Source organism: Megalobrama amblycephala, linkage group LG14, assembly GCF_018812025.1.
Source record: "Megalobrama amblycephala isolate DHTTF-2021 linkage group LG14, ASM1881202v1, whole genome shotgun sequence".
Classification (NCBI taxonomy): domain Eukaryota; kingdom Metazoa; phylum Chordata; class Actinopteri; order Cypriniformes; family Xenocyprididae; genus Megalobrama; species Megalobrama amblycephala.
In genome coordinates, this window is record NC_063057.1 from 1,402,501 (window position 1) to 1,419,221 (window position 16,721).

Genomic DNA, 16,721 nt, shown 5'->3' on the forward strand with positions numbered 1-16,721 from the left:
TCGCATATGTGCTGTTCTTCTTCTTCGGGTCTTTTTCCTGTTGTGGAGGTTAGCAAACAGTGTTGTATTACCTCTCGCGCCCCCTTCTGAATTGGAGTGTGGATGGCCTGTAACTGACTGTATTCGTCGTCTGACTGCATGAACCGAACTGTGACATCCATACCGTGCGGTTCGGGACGAATTCATGTACCGCAACACCCCTAATATTTATAGATCAGTGACAGCTTTAACAGCCTGTATGATCTGCATACTACCCAGGAAATAATAACTACATACTGTAATGTGTGATGATGTGTGTGATGGACTACAGATGGTTCAGTCCTGCCCAGTGGACCGCAGACCCTTCAGTGCGATCTACCTGCAGGGCTCCTCGCAGCAGTGCATCAAGGTCAGATGTCCTCCTGATGTCCTGTATGTCTCTGTAAGAGCCTCTGATTCCTGATGAAACTCAGCTGCTCTTCTTCTCTGTGTTTCAGCTTCCAGTGAAGGCGCTCAGACTGTCAGAGCTGCATGCGTGCTGCAGTCAGGATGGTCAACGGATACGCCGCGTCTCCGTGTAAGTGCTGCGTGGCTGCGTTTGCATGTGTTCATTTTGATGTTCATCTGATTATTTAATAGTTAATTGTGTTGTTAACAGGGCAGAGACAGGAACTCTGGAGAGAACACAAGAGAAAAGAGCTAATGCCAAACAGAAATGTCACAGAAAAGGTATGTGCTTAAATATTGATTCCTGACTTATTTATGAGGTGCTTATGTTATATTTCAATATGAAACACTTATTCCAGGTTAAATTCAACTTAAGTTCTCTTGATTTAATGGAAAGTACTTTGGACTTGTCATATAATAATATTTTAATGCATTATTAGGAATAAACATGAACATAAATGACTGTTAATGTGAATTTCAGCTTGAAATCTTATTAAGTATTGGTATATGTGATGTGTAGGTTGCAAAAGATAATTCTTTTTTGTTTTATTCTGGTACTGCACAGTATAAGTTTTCACTTCTTTTTCACAAAGTTAGAGACCTGTTGAAATTGCCAAACATGTTGTCGGGAGATCAAGTTGCATAAACAAGAATATTGCCTGTTGAAACGACTCGCATTAGATTATGTTTGAGGTAGAGCTGCATGATTAACCATTAAAAAACAGAATGAATCAACCTTTGAAAGTAACTTGACGCTTCAAATGAAGATTGTATCAGTTGCGTCGTTACTCCAGTAGGTGGCGAGAAGTGACTGTTAAAAACTCTATTTGTCATTGAATCGTTCATTCAAGAGATTTGTTCAAAAACGCTGATTCGTCCAGTAATGAAACAAGTGAAGTTTTTATGCGTGAATCATTCATTCAATGCTGATTTGTCCAGTAGTGAAACAAGTAAAGTCTTTATGAGTGAATCATTGAATCATTCATTCAATGCTGATTTGTCCAGTAGTGAAACAAGTGAAGTCTTTGAGTGAGTCATTGAATCATTCATTCAATGCTGATTCGTCTAGTAATGAAACAAATCTTTAGGCTTGTTTGAGATGCATCGGCGCAGCACAGGCTGATTGGCGAATGACATCAAAGTACCGCAAGCGATTGGATAGCAAACGACTCCTTATGCTTTTGAATCGCTCTCATGGTACATTGATATCATATGCCTTTAAGTCTGTGCTGCGCCAATGCATCTCAAACAAGCCTAATGTGAGTGAGCCATTGAATCATTCATTCAACGCTGATTCATCCAGTAATGAAAGAAACAGGTGAAGTCTTTGAGAGAGTCATTGAAAATAATATTTCCAAAATAAATGTCTTTTATTCCCCGGCAGGTGACTCGGATGCATCTATAGATAAAAACAGAAAGGTTAGTATTGGGCTAATGTATTCCTGCTTTTGGTCTCATTTATTGCGTAGGAATTAAACAGGAAGTGTTAAGCAGTGTTTATGTGTGCAGGTAAGGAGAGACTCATGCCACTCTCTTCTGCTCACTCAGCATTTTCACCCATCACTGCCCAGCCAGCAGGGAGCCACGTTCGGCACACTGACGCAGATCATGTAAGTGCACACTGACCTGACGGCAGAACATCATGTGCCTTCTGTTTCTTTTTTGACTAAACAGTGTCTCTTGGATGGACCTATTATCTTTCTTTAGTGTGTAATGTTGCTGTTTGAGCATGAAAAGATCTGCAAAGTCCCTCCAGCGGGAGTTATTTTCCATATCAGTGTCACTGTTTCTGAACTTCCAGAAACGCCTCCATTGTAGTTCTTCCGGGAACGAACACGTCACAATAATTTCCTCATTTAAATAATTCCCGCCCAAAATAAGTTAGTAGTGTGTTGAAACTGGCGGTTATGGTAAGGGGCGGGACATTTCCAAAACATGCTCGAAGCGCTTGACCAATCAACACACTGCTCCAGCTGACCAATCAGAGCACACTGTGCTTTTCAGAAGGAGGGGCTTCATAGAAACAGGAACTAAACAGAGCGTTAATGACAGACTGTGAGTAGAGGAACTGCAACAATGGAAAATATGAGGAAAATAATAAACAGTCAAGCAGGAAAACCTGTTCTAGTAGAGCCCAAAAACAACATCAAGACTTTGTAGAAGGTTAAAGTGTTTTGTTTGTTGTTTCTGTCTTGCGCTGTAGGGCAGGATCTGTTGATGTTTGTGAGGAGGGGCCAGATATCGTTCAGTGGAGGAGATTAGAGAGAAAACGCAGATGGCTTCCTGCCTCTGTACCTGTCCTCTCTACAGGTGTGCCCAGGTGAGGAACATGTCTGTTTACTGAGAATCTGATGCATGGTGCACTCAAAAACAGCAAGAACTGCTGAAACCGCCAGTTCGAATCTCATTGCACCCATGATGTTAAGATGATCTCTTCCTGTTTACTAGGGGAGTTCGACTTTATTCTGATTCGGCTTTTGTTTTGAAACTTTTGAAAAAAAAATTTTTTTTTGCTCAATTGTAGTACTTTGTTTTATAGGTATAAATGAGAATCTAAATGTAGTATTTGTATTATTTAGCTGCTATTTGCTTTTTTGTGCATTTTAGGTTATAAACCTTTTTTTATTGACTTTTAGGGTGTTACTCCACTCACACCTGCTTCTGTCAGCTGTCTCCGCTTCTCTGAATCTGCTGCTTTCTGCACATAACGGTGAGTTCACTTGATATAAAGTTGTCTGTTTCATTTTAGTTTAGTTATTTTTAGTTACATTTTTTTCCTCAATTATATTTAATAATAATGTTTTTGTTAACACTTGTTTTGCCTCCCGTGTTTTTTAGTTCCTCATGGAGTAGTTTGTGCCGTCACCTGCCCCAAAGGTGAGGAGAGAAAGGGAACCAGGGGTTCTGGGTCAAAGACATCTGTGAAGCCAGCAGAGGCTGTTGCAACCAGACGTTCCTCTCGACACAGTCGCACTGAGGCAGAGGATTCCTCAGCTGCACAGTCGCAACCGACAGATTCGGACGCCACCTCTTCTACACCACAAACCAGAAACGATACTCATGCTTCTACGAGCAGGGGACAGCAGGGGAACAATCCGAGGTCTGGAGCAAAGAGGAAAGGACGTGCGAAGAAGACGATGGTGGAGAAACATGAGGGTGATGAGGTTGGGAATCATGAGGAAGATGGAGTCAATGAGGAAACGGAATCCGAGGAACCAAAAACAGACCAGAAAGCAAGTTCTGATCAGATTGACGACCCAGTTGATACGGAGGACAAGATGGAGATGGAGAATGAGACAAGTCCTACTGAGTCCAATAACCAGGAAGAGGAAACGGCAACAGTAGAAGAAATGGTAACTGAGAGTATGGTTGAAGATGAAGACAATCAGAGAGATGTGGAGAAGGAGGAAGTGGAGACAAATGATGCAGACTCAGCTGAATTGGTGAATGTTCCACCAATAGTGGAGGAAGATTGCCTATCTCTTTCCTCTGCTGATTTGCAAGAGTCTCAGTCGGATTCCCAGGATGTTGAATCATCTCTGCAAGTGGAATCAACAGCTGAACCTCCCACGGTCACTTCGGACCAGATTGCGGATCTGAAACCGGAGCCTGACACCACGGATGACGAGGCCGACAAGGAGGAATCGATAAGCCTTCCACCTCTCCGAGAGGTTGTGGATCTGAAACCGGAGCCTGACACCACGGAAGATGATTCAGACAAGCAGGAATCGAGTAGCGTTCCACCTCTCCAAGAGATTGCGGATCTGGAACCGGAGTCTGAGACCACAGATGATGATTCCGACAAGCAGGAATCGAGTAGCCTTCCAACTCTCCAAGAGGTTGCAGATCTAAAACCGGAGCCTGACACCACGGAAGACAATGCCAACAAGCAGGAATCCAGTAGCTTTCCACCTCTCCAAGAGGATCAGACCGCCGGTTCGTCTGTTCTTGGAGAGAAAGCTAATTCAGAAACTAAGGACACTAATGCAAGGAGTCCTCAGGACAACACTGACCTCATTCCCATGGAGTGCGATTCTCCTGCATCCGAGAGTGAAGCCCATGCTGCTGAAGCTGAAATAGATCCCATTGTGAATGTGGCTCATGCGGCCGATCAAGAGCCCAAGATTGACTGCTGTAAGGAAGCAAAAGGCTCGGACAAGAGGGAACGGGAGGGACGGTCCCGCAGGTCTCGCTTTCACTCGCCTACGACCACTTGGTCGCCTACCAGGGAGTCTAAGAATGAAGGCTCACGCAGGTCAAGGTCCCGATCACGGGACCGTAGCCACAAGACCAGATCCACATCTCGGAGCCGCGAGCAGCAAGAGGAAGAGCGGGAAGGTCGGCGGAATCGCAGCCGTAGTCGTAGCAGGGAGCGTAGTCACAGGCGACGTAGTCGTTCCAGGAACAGAAACCGACCCGGACGCCGGAGCCCGTCCCAGGAACGCGCTGATCATGGCGGCCACTCTCCTCGCAAGAGGGAGTCTTGGGGCACGGATGGATGGCGGAGCAGGGGTGGTGGACGAGGTTTCCGCAATTCCAACTGGAGGAACAATGCGGAAAAACCTGGGCATTTGTCAACAAGAGATCCTGTTTCATCCGACAATGGCAACTTCCATGAGGCGTCGCCCGATCGAGGCAGGAGCGAGAACCCGGACTGGGTAAAAGAGAGGGAGAGCCTCTGGCCGGACACTGATGCTCGAGGCGATCCACCTGCAGAGTCCTGGTCTCGGGGTGGCTGGAGCGCCGGACGTGGTAGAGGAGGAGCACACTGGTCGTCCAGCCAACAGGGCGAGCCAGCAGATAATTGGAGGCAACGTTCTTCTTTCTCAGGGACAGCAAATAACGCAGATTCTTACAGTCGCTTCAACGAAAACCGAGCCGGAGGAAAGAGAAAAGAGTCTGAGGGCGGTGAGACGGCGATGGATCGTTCAGGGTGGTCGTCAGCATCGAGCTGGGCCGTGCGGCGAACTCTTCCCGCTGATGTGCAGAACTACTACTCGCGCAGGGACAGAGGAGGCGGCAACAATACCTGGAACAGACAAGAGGAGGATCAAGCTGTACCAAGTGTCCCAAAACAAGCAGGTCTGTCTTTATCACCAACAAAAACTATTTTTGTATACGATTTGTGTTCAAACCAATTTTTTTTTTTTCCAGGATTCCATTTTAACTTTAGTAATCAAAAAGCATATCCAAGTAATTGAAATCATGGAACTTGTACAATAAATTATTAAATGGTTAACAAAAATTACATTAAATTAGGGCCTCAAAATCTGTTGGGTTTTTTATATATACTGAAATGTTGGGGGGGGGGGTTTTCGCTTGAATTTTTCTCGATTCCCTTTTAGTGGTTACATTTAAACCTTAGTAATGAAAAAGAATGTCTAATCAATTGAAATAATAAAATCAGTTTAATCATTTATTTAAAAAAAAAAAACCTCTGTTCTTTAGCGCCACCTAGGCATTGTTTTATGTAACTGCAGCAGCTCTGGACATGTGGCTAAAAGTGTTAATGTTATTGGTTGGTCAGCAGTATTCACAGTACAATGGAAAAGAGATTAAAACGCTCCTCCATTTAAAAAAATAAATAAATTAAAAAAATAAATTAAAAAAAATCTGTTGAATCTGAATAGACGTTAACAGACAATTGTTTGTCATTTTCGCATCAGTGTGATTTCTTTAGTCTTATCCTTGAAGCACAAATATGCTGATTTTCAAAAGTGCATTATGGGTATTGAAGATAATGCCACAGCTCTTGTTCTCTAGTCATGTACCTCCAGTTTCAAGATATTTGCATTTCTATTAACATAGACAGCCTAGTTTAATTATCCGGTTGTTAAGTCTGACGTCACGCGGCAGCGCTTCCGGGTCCAAACGCTCTATCTCATACCACAAGAAAACAACAAATGGTGCTAATATACACACACGATGTGGTGTAATAGTACAAAAAATATATAATTATAACCTTTATCTCCATACCAAAATCCCAGATGGCCAGACAATGATTCATCTTTTATAAATCGTTAAAATATTAATGTCTGTGACGCTGTGAGCACGGAGACTGTTGTGTAGACTGTAAGTATTTAAAATGTTTAACTTTTTAAAATGTTTGATGTTTATTATGAATAAATAGCACTCATAAACGGCCGTCAATGGCATTCTCAAGTGAAACGAGTTGAGGCTTGGACCCGGAAACGGCGTTCCTTACGTCATGACTTAACAAGCGGATAAGCCCATTTTGCTAGTGGTGAATTTCCCTTTTAATATGTTTGGGTCACATTTATTTTCATGTCTGTTTTCCATATTTCAGATCCCCCACAGAATGAGCCAAATGCGCCCCTGGCAACCGAGGCAGTGCCAGCCCTACCCCCCGTACTAATGCCCCACCAGCTCGGTGTGATGGGGGTCCTCCGTTACCCCATGGGGCATATGCTGCCGAGACCTCCAGCCATGGGTCTGCAGCCTCCTCCTCAGTTCAGTTTGCCCCCTCCAGTGCCAGTACAGCTGCATCCCACTGGGTCGCTCCTACAGGTCCCATCCATAGCCGTGCAGGGTCTGCCTCCGCCTCCGCCACCACCTCCACCTGTGCAACAGGGCGGCTTCACCGCGGTACCGCCTGAAAGTCACCAGGTGAGCACCAGGGTTATTATCGATAAATAAAACTAAATCCATAAAAATGTCATTATTTTAAATAGCTGGAATAAAAAAAAATCACTATATTCGAGATGATTGTGCAGGTAATATAAAATTAAGCAACATTGTACTGTCAGGATTTTAATTTTAATGTTTAATTTGGTGATTTCCCCTTTAAGTGCATTTATATATGTGCTAATTATTTTTACAGCAGGTGATGCCCAGTTTTCCTGTACCAGGCAAAGGTTCTTTCAAACCCATGCCAACCAAAGTAGTTGCAGGGCCGCCTCATCCTGTTGGGATGGCCAGTGCGGCCCAGCCGTCCTCCACCACCACCCAACCTGCCACTCACAGTAAGGCCCATGCCGACAGCTCAAAGAAAGAGAAGGCAAGTGTTCACGTTCAAGCAAAGAGCTCCATGTTAATAATGTCCGTATCCTGTACTACATTTCCTAAAATACACTTTTCCCTTTCAAGCAGAAACTGCAGATTCAAGAGCGGGCCATCAATGAGGTGAAAACAGCGATTAAGCCATATTATCAGAGGAATGAAATCAACAAGGAGGAATATAAAGAGATTGTACGCAAAGCTGTGGAAAAAGTACGTTTACATTTTTAGTCAATTCATAAAGGTTGTATAATTCACACTAAAATGTAAACTTTTTTTCCCGCATGAAAAACAAATGAGAAATCTTGCCACTGTTGATGGAAAATGTAGTGACCAGCCTTGTTTTTATTATATTTGATTACATTATAGTAATTATTAATTAATATTACATTTATTATATTGATTTTTATATTATATAATTTTATTTTACATTTATTTTTAATATATTTTTTATTTTTTAATACATTTAATATATATTTTTTATATTGTTCTTATATTTAAAAAATAAAATAAAATTGATCAATTATATATATATTATATATATATAACAATAAAGGAAAAAAATAATATAAAATAAAACAGTATAAATATAATATAAATATGTATTATATATATATATATATATATATATATATATATATATATATATAAAATATATATTATAATATAATTATTATTATGTAATCAAATATAATTAAAATATATAAAATGTGTTTTATTTATTTATTTGTATTATATTTATAATAAAAAATAATAAAATTAATCTATATATATATAATATTGATTAATTTTATTATTTTTTATTATAATAAAATTAATCAATATTATATATATATATATATATATATATATATATATATATATATATATATATATATATATATATACACAATAATAATATTGATTAATTTCATTATTTTTTATTATAGTCATATATATTTATTATAGTCATTCTCTTTGCTGCATCTCACGAATCACATTTGCAGCTCTGCATATTCAGTTTGATTTTAAGTGTATCTATTCCTAAATTCATGTTCATGTGCCATCTCTTAGTGTCAGCATAATGTTTACTCAAATGATGAATTTTGCACACGGGGCTTCATATGCATGTCTTCATACGCACACACGCATGTCTTGCTCTTTCTTTCAGGTGTGCCACAGCAAGAGTGGCGAGGTGAATGCAGACAAAGTGGCCAACCTGGTGAAAGCGTACGTCGACAAATACAAACGCATCCGCAAAAGCAAATCCGAGAAGAGCTGAGGGTCGCTGTTCTGCTGACTGCACAAGTGCAATTCCTCCACCGCGGTGTCACTGACTGGAGCCGTTCTTAACACATTTGCATACAAGAATGAAGATTTTTCTAGAGATGACATATTTTGTTTAATTTGGATTTGATATAGTGCAAATGCCCTTTATTGGATTGTGTCTTATGGGTGTATGTGTGTGTGTATGGGGCGGAGGGGGGTTAAGGTCTGTAATGGTGTCGCTATAATTGCATTTTGCTTCTAAGTTTAAAGTAGCAAAGCAAATGATTAAGGCAAATGATTCAAGTGGTACGACTGGACCTGTCCTGTCTCTCTCTCTCTCTCTCTCTCTGTCTCTGTCTCTCAGTAGTCAATATTTGGACCTGAACTTTTCCCTTTAGAAGCATCGAAACAATCTGGAGTACATGTGCATTAGCTTTATTATTCCCTGCAGAAGCTGAATATGTGTGTCTGAGTGTGTGTGTGTGTGTGTGATTCAATCATAATCTTACGTGGAAAGAACACGGGTAGTTTGTTGGTGAGCTGAGATGATTTTGTTGTTATCAGGTTATCAGTCCTGTACTTCTGTTTATGCAGTTCAATCACTGTGTCTGTTTACCCTCCCAGAAGCAATGAAATAAACCAGCTCCCTGAATCCCGTCCTGTGTCGATTTACTGCATTCAGTCTTCACAGAGTCAAATCAGAGCATCACACTCTCATCAACCTTAATTAAGGGGCTCGTTAACTTATGCAAAGGTGGAAAGTTATTATGGTTCTCAAAAAGAATGGCTACGTCCAAAATAACACTTCTCTAGTATATAGTAGGTGAAAAACAGTATGTTGTGAGTAGAATGTATCCAAATTCACAGTACTCATAAAAAACGTCAAAAAGTGGACCTACTACTTCCGTTGAAATTCTTAAGCGTGCATATGACGGAGGCCCATGAGGCCACGGTAGAGCATTTGTGAATGGCAGAGAAGCGATGCAGCTCGCCTTGTCACCAAAGCATACTGAATCTTTTCGTTGTCTTGACCTGTTTTAGGCAGTGGTTAGTCTAGATCTGAAACATGATTCCCACAGAGATGTTTGAAAACCCTCTGTGAGCCGTCAGTATCAGTGAACTGAATCAATTGAATCATGATGCCTGTGAAAGTGATTCTCAATCATCCAACAGAAAGACTTTGTTTCAGCAACTTAACCTGACCTAATCGGTTTTACTTATACTGGGAAGTCACAGGTCACATGCAGGTTTAAAGGTGAAATATAAGTTCCAGCATGTTCAAAGCAATGAGATCTGTAGCTCACTTGTATGAGTGCTACCTCACGGTTCAAGAGGTTGCTGGTTCGAACCCTGGCCAGATCTCCAGAAAACAAGCAATTGGAGACCAGGTGGGTTGGACTGATGAAAAGATGGTGGAACGAGGAGGAGACCTGGGCAAGGTCATGGTGAAGTGGCAGGTTATCTGGAAAAAAGGGCTGGACAATTGTTGACTTAGTCTGGGGGCTGGATATTTTTATTATAAGTCGAACACTTGCATAAGAGATAACCACTGCTGGTTATCGTCCCAGAAGTCCCCAGGGGGAGGTGGCTGGATATTAACCTCCCCCCTTCGTTTCCGACCTTCTCTTGTCAGGATCTGATCCTGATCGGTTCTGATCACGCAACCATGCTTCAGTGTCCAGGCCAGTTTCGAACCGGGAACCTCCCGACAGGGAGATCATGCTCATACCACTGAGCTAACTGGCACTTCCACACTTACACTTCTTTTTTTTGGGGGGCATATCCTTTTTTTCTGGACAAAATCACTGAAAGTTAAGCTTTTTCTCCAAAGAGTGGGAATCGAACCAGGATTCTCCACTTGGAGAAGCAACGCTTAGACCACTGAACCACTGGAGGATCCACACTTACACTTCTTTTTTTGGGGGCATATCCTTTTTTTTGGGGGGAGGGGACAGTTAAACTAAAGCTTTTTCTGCAAAGAGTGAGGATTGAACCGGGATTCTCCACTTGGAAGAGCAATGCTTAGACCGCTGAACCACTGGATGGTCCACACTTACATTTGTGTTTTTGGGGGGGGGGCATATCCTTTTTTTTTTTTGGACAAAACCATTTAAACTAAAGCTTTTTTCTGCAAAGAGTGAGGATTGAACCAGGATTCTCCTTCCTTGAACTTTTGAACTTGGTGGAGTTTTGTCTCAATTGATCATTCAGAACCAATGAAAGTAAAGAATTTACCATCACAGAAGAGAGATTCGAACCATGACTCTCCATGTTAAGAAATGATGTTTAGACCACTGAGCCACTGGAGACGACAGATTCAAAAAAAAAATTTGGGGGACAATTTTGTCTCATTTCATCATTGAAAGTAAAGAACTTGCCACCTGAGAAGTGAGACTCAAACCAGGATTCTCCACTTGGAGAAACAATGCTTGGACCACTGAACCACTGCATAAGTCACACTTGCACCTCCTTTTTTTTGGGGGGGACAAAACTGTGAAATTGAAGTTTTTTACTGTAAAGAGTGAGAATCAAACCAGGGATTTCCACTTGGAGAAGCAACGCTTAGACCGCTGAACCACAGGAGCGCCCACACTTATGCTTCTTTTTGGAGGGGGCATGTCATTTTTTAATTGGAAAAAAACAGTGAAATTAAAGCTTTTTACTGTAATGAATGAGAATCAAACCAGGAATCTCCACATAGAGGAATCACGCTTAGACCGCTGAACCACTGGAGAACTTGTGCTTTGGCTTCTTTTTTGGGGGGCATATCCTTTTTTTTTGGACAAAAGCAGTGAAACTAAAGCTTTTTGCTGTAAAGAGTGAGAATTGAACCGGGATTCTCCATATGAAACAGCAACAAACAGACTGCTGAACCACTGGGATTTCACTGCTCCAACTTTAGTTTTTGTGTCAATTTTCTTCTTAATCATTCAGAACCAACAAACCTAAAGAAATCCTTCACAAACAACAGTTTGAGATTCGAACCAGAGAAGGACTGACACTCAAACCACTGAACCACCAGAGGTTCAGCATCTTTCACCAGAAAAGAGAGATTTGTACCGTGATTCTCCAAATCAAGGAGCAACACTCAAACAGCTGAGCCACTTCTTTCCTTGAGCTTTTCTGTTTTGGTGGAGTTTTGTCTCAATTGATGATTCAGAACCAATGAAAGTAAAGAACTTACCATTGCAGAAGAGAGATTCGAACCATGACTCTCCACATTAAGGAAGTACATTTAGACCACTGAGCCACTGGAGACAATGGATTCAAAGCTTGATTTTGGGGGACAATTTTGTCTCTTGATCATTGAAAGCATTAAAACAGAACCACTGCAAAAGTGAGATTTGAACCAGGATTCCCCATTTTTTGGACAAAACCAGTGAAACTAAGGGGGGGGGGGGGCTTTTTATATATATATATATATATATATAAAAAGCCCCCCCCCCCCTTAGTTTCACTGGTTTTGTCCAAAAAATGGAATATATATATATATATATATATTAGTTCGATAAATTATTAATTATTCTGTGCAGCATCAAAAATATTCTTGAAAAAAAAAACCAAATTTTGTAGAAATAAATTCTTATATTTGTAATATACATTTCAATATCCGAGTCTCAACGCCCTCCTGTGGTGAATTGTGTGAATTACATTGCTGTTACTTTCTTCTACAGCTATGTATTTTTTGTTTTTTTTATAAATGATTGATTATTCTTTGCAATTAAAACGTTCCTATTAACGTAACCGAGAATGAAAAATGATTATAAACATATATATAACTATATACTGAGGGAAAAATATGAGAAAATCATTGTGTGAACTGTATCATTCTCTTATGTGTTACTGCTTATATCTCCCGATTTGTTAAAATACCATATTTTAGAGGAAAATGCGCCCTCCTGTGGTGAACTGTGTGAATTACATTGCTGTTATCTTCTGCAGTTATAAATTCTATGCATTAAATTAAATTATTTTGAAATCATCAAATACTATTTATTTATTGACTTACGAATATGTGCAGGAAAACATCTGACAAATTATGTTTAGTAGAAATATATTCTTATATTTGTAATATACATTTAAAAATCCGAGTCTCAACGCCCTCCTGTGGTGAACTGTGTGAATTACACTGCTGTTACTTTCTACGGCTTTATCTCTAATAAAATCTTTTTAATCTCATTAAAATCTCATTAATTATTTCACATTGTTTCAAAATGATTTAATAACTTTCTGAATGTGCTGTGTGATCACAAAACATCTTAAAAACATGTATTTTCAAAAGAAATAGCCTATATTGGTAGGGGAAAATGATCACTGATCATTACCGTGTGAATCAGCAAAAAAATATCTGTCAAATTACCCCCTTTATTTAGTAGAAATATATTTTTACAGCTGTATTTTAATTTCGAGTTTAAGCGCCCTCCTGTGGTGAATTGTGTGAATTACACTGCTGCTACTTCTACGGCTATATCTCAAATATCTCGAGAAAAACTTGCATTAAACTTTTTTTTATGCAAGTGATTGATTATTCTATGCAATTAAAACGTTCCTATTATTGTAAAAACATCTTTATAAAATATATACATTTAAAACTTGCCAGTCAAAAGAACGTAACCGTGAATTGTGTGAATTACACTGCTTCTACAATAATCTTGATTTAAAATTATAAACATACATATGACTATAAACTGAGAGGAAAATATGACAAAATCATTGTGTGAATTGTATGATTCTCTAATTAGTTTACTGCGTATATCTCACGAGTTGTTAAAATAACAGGAAAATGAGGGAAATGCGTCCTCCTGTGGTGAACTGTGTGAATTACACTGTTGTTAATTATTTCTACAGGCCTTTAGTTCGAGTCAGAGGAAAATCTTGCATTAAATTAATTTTAATCGATTTAATATTGAATAAATTGATAATTAGCCTGTGAATCAACAAAACATATCTGTCAAATTACAAAAAAATAAACCTTTATTTAGTAGAAATATATTTTTACAGCTGTATTTTAATTTCGAGTTTAAGCGCGGTGAATTGTGTGAATTACACTTCTTCTACAGTAATCTAGATTAAAAAAATGATTATAAACATATATAACTATATACTGAGGGGTAAAATGACAAAATCATTGTGTAATTTGTATCATTCTCTTGTGTATTACTGCGTGTATCTCCTGATTTGTTAAAATAACATATTTCAGAGAAAAAAAGCGCCCTCCTGTGGTGAATTGTGTGCATCACAATCTCCAACTTATTTCTACGGCAAACGAGTCAGAGGAAAAACTTGCACTAAATTATCTTGCATTGACTTAATGTTAATTAATACATTTTTGATGATCCTGTGCAGTGAAAAGACATCTGCCATATATTCTTATATCAGTACTAATCATAGAGGTACTAATATAGATTTAAAAATCCGAGCCGGAACGCCCTCCTGTGGCCATTTGTATGAATAACGCCAAAAGAAAACTCAATTAAATTTTGCGATGATTTAATATATTTTTATAAACGGATTATGACCACGTGTAGCATTAAAACATTTGGCAAATTGCCTATTTTGTTTAGTAGAAATATATTCTTATATCTGTAATATACATTTTAAATTCTAGTCTGAATTTTAGTATTAACTGAACTGTATTATTGATTATTCTGTGCAGCAGCAAAACCTTTTTATTGGAAAACAAATTAGAAAAAAGTGAAAAAAGTTATTTAATATTATTTTTCACAAAAATATTCTTTGTATGAACGGCATATTTCTCTCAAACAATACCAGACAAATGACCTTAACCGAGCGCCCTCCTGTGGTGAACTGTGTGAATTACATTGCTATTACTTTCTACGGCTTTATCTCGAGTAAAATCTTCCATTAATTATTTCACATTGTTTTAAAATTATTTAATAACTTTCTGAATGTCCTGTGCGATCACAAAACATCTGACAAACATGTATTTTCAAAGAAAATATATTGTTAGGGAAAAATAACAAAAGTCCTTGCGTGAACTGTATCAGTCGCTGTATATTGTTGTTCTGTCTCATATTTTGTTAATATATAATAAATGAATAAATACATTTTTAAAAAGGCAAGTCAACTGAACTTGTGTGAATTACACTGCTGTTCATTATTTCAACAGGCCTTTAACTCGAGTCAGAAAACAATCTTGCATTAATTTTAATCGATTTAATATTTAATAAATTGACCATTACTGTGTGAATCAACAAAAAATCTGTCAAATTACCCCCTTTATTTAGTAGAAATCATAGACTGTAAAAAAAATAGGTAGAAATATATTTTTACGCCCGTATTTTAATTTCGAGTTTAAGCGCCCTCCTGTGGTGACCTCTGTGAATTAGATTGCTGCTATTTTACGGCTATATCTCAAATATCTCGAGAAAAACTTACATTAAACTATTTTGCATTTATTCAAATATTTTTTTAATATAAATGATTGATTATTCTATGCAATTAAAACGTTATTATTATTGTAAAAACATCTTTATTAAATATATGTTTAAAACTTGTCAGTCAAAAGAACGTAACCGAGCGCCCTCCTGTGGTGAATTGTGTAAATTACACTGCTTCTACAATAATCTTGATTTAAAATTATAAACATACTATAAACTGAGGGAAAAATTTGACAAAATCATTGTGTGAATTGTATGATACTCTAATTAGTTTACTGCGTATATCTCACGAGTTTTTAAAATAACAGGAAAATGAGGAAAATGCGTCCTCCTGTGGTGAACTGTGTGAATTACACTGTTAGAGGAAAACCTTGCATTAAATTCTTTTGCATTTATTGAAATTATTATTATTATTTATAAATTATTTATTAATCAAAGCCATGAAAACGTTCCTATTATTGTAAAAACATCTTTATAAAATATATTTTAAAAGAGCTTAAGTCAAAAGAACGTAACTGTGTGAATTACATTGCTGTTACTTTCTATGGCTTTATCTCGAGTAAAATCTTCCATTAATTATTTCACATTGTTTCAAAATGATTTAATAACTTTCTGAATATCCTGTGCGGTCACAAAACATCTGACATACATGTAAAGGACAAAAATGACAAAAGTCCTTGCGTGAACTGTATCAGTCGCTGTATATTGTTGTTCTGTCTCATATTTTGTTAAAATAAATAAATAATACAGTTTTTAAAAAGGCAAGTCAGTTGAACTTTCAACAGGCCTTTAACTCGAGTCAGAGGAAAATCTTGCATGAAATTAATTTTAATCAATTTAATATTTAATAAATTTATAATTACTGTGTGAATCAGCAAAACATCTGTCAATTACCCCCTTTATTTAGTAGAAATCATAGACTGTAAAAAAAATAGGTAGAATTATATTTTTACATCTGTATTTTAATTTCGAGTTCAAGCGCCCTCCTGTGGTGAACTAGGTGAATTACATCGCTGCTACGTCTACGGCTATATCTTTTTTCTTTTTTTTAATCTTTTTTTTAAATGATTGATTATTCTTTGCAATTAAACGTTCCTATTAACGTAACCGAGCGCCCTCCTGTGGTGAATTGTGTGAATTACACTGCTTCTACAATAATCTTCTAAACATATAACTATACACTGAGGGAAAAATATGAGAAAATCATTGTGTGAACTGTATCATTCTCTTATGTGTTACTGCTTATATCTCCCGATTTGTTAAAATACCATATTTTAGAGGAAAATGCGCCGTCCTGTGGTGAACTGTGTGAATTACATTGCTGTTATCTTCTGCAGTTATAAATTCTACGAATTATTTTGAAATCAAATACTATTGATTTATTGATAAAATAAATAATACATTTTTATTTTATTTCAACAGGCCTATAACTCAACTTAGAGAAAAATCTTGTATTAAATTAATTTTAATCCATTTAATATTGAATAAATTGATCATTACCGTGTGAATCAGCAAAACATCTGTCAAATTACCCCTTTATTTAATAGAAATATATTTTTAAAGCTGTATTTTAATTTCGAGTTTAAGCGCCCTCCTGTGGTGAACTGTGCGAATTACATCGCTGCAACC

General features: G+C 38.0%; 1 protein-coding gene across 4 annotated transcripts in view; it reads left to right on the plus strand.

The window, feature by feature from the left end:
• The window catches only part of scaf11 (SR-related CTD-associated factor 11), a 12,047-nt gene extending 2,704 nt beyond the window's left edge, over positions 1-9,343 (plus strand). For 2 of the 4 annotated variants that reach the window (XM_048155149.1, XM_048155148.1), the window contains exons 4-15: positions 311-388; positions 477-556; positions 638-708; positions 1,811-1,845; positions 1,936-2,036; positions 2,630-2,746; positions 3,063-3,136; positions 3,265-5,508; positions 6,734-7,053; positions 7,268-7,444; positions 7,534-7,656; positions 8,594-9,343. In XM_048155149.1, coding sequence (XP_048011106.1) covers positions 311-388; positions 477-556; positions 638-708; positions 1,811-1,845; positions 1,936-2,036; positions 2,630-2,746; positions 3,063-3,136; positions 3,265-5,508; positions 6,734-7,053; positions 7,268-7,444; positions 7,534-7,656; positions 8,594-8,704 — 3,531 coding nt within the window. In that variant the 3' untranslated portion in view covers positions 8,705-9,343. The remainder of the gene's footprint in view (positions 1-310; positions 389-476; positions 557-637; positions 709-1,810; positions 1,846-1,935; positions 2,037-2,629; positions 2,747-3,062; positions 3,137-3,264; positions 5,509-6,733; positions 7,054-7,267; positions 7,445-7,533; positions 7,657-8,593) is intronic. The other 2 variants (XM_048155151.1, XM_048155150.1) reach the window with 2 other exon arrangements.
• Positions 9,344-16,721: the final 7,378 nt, after the last annotated feature.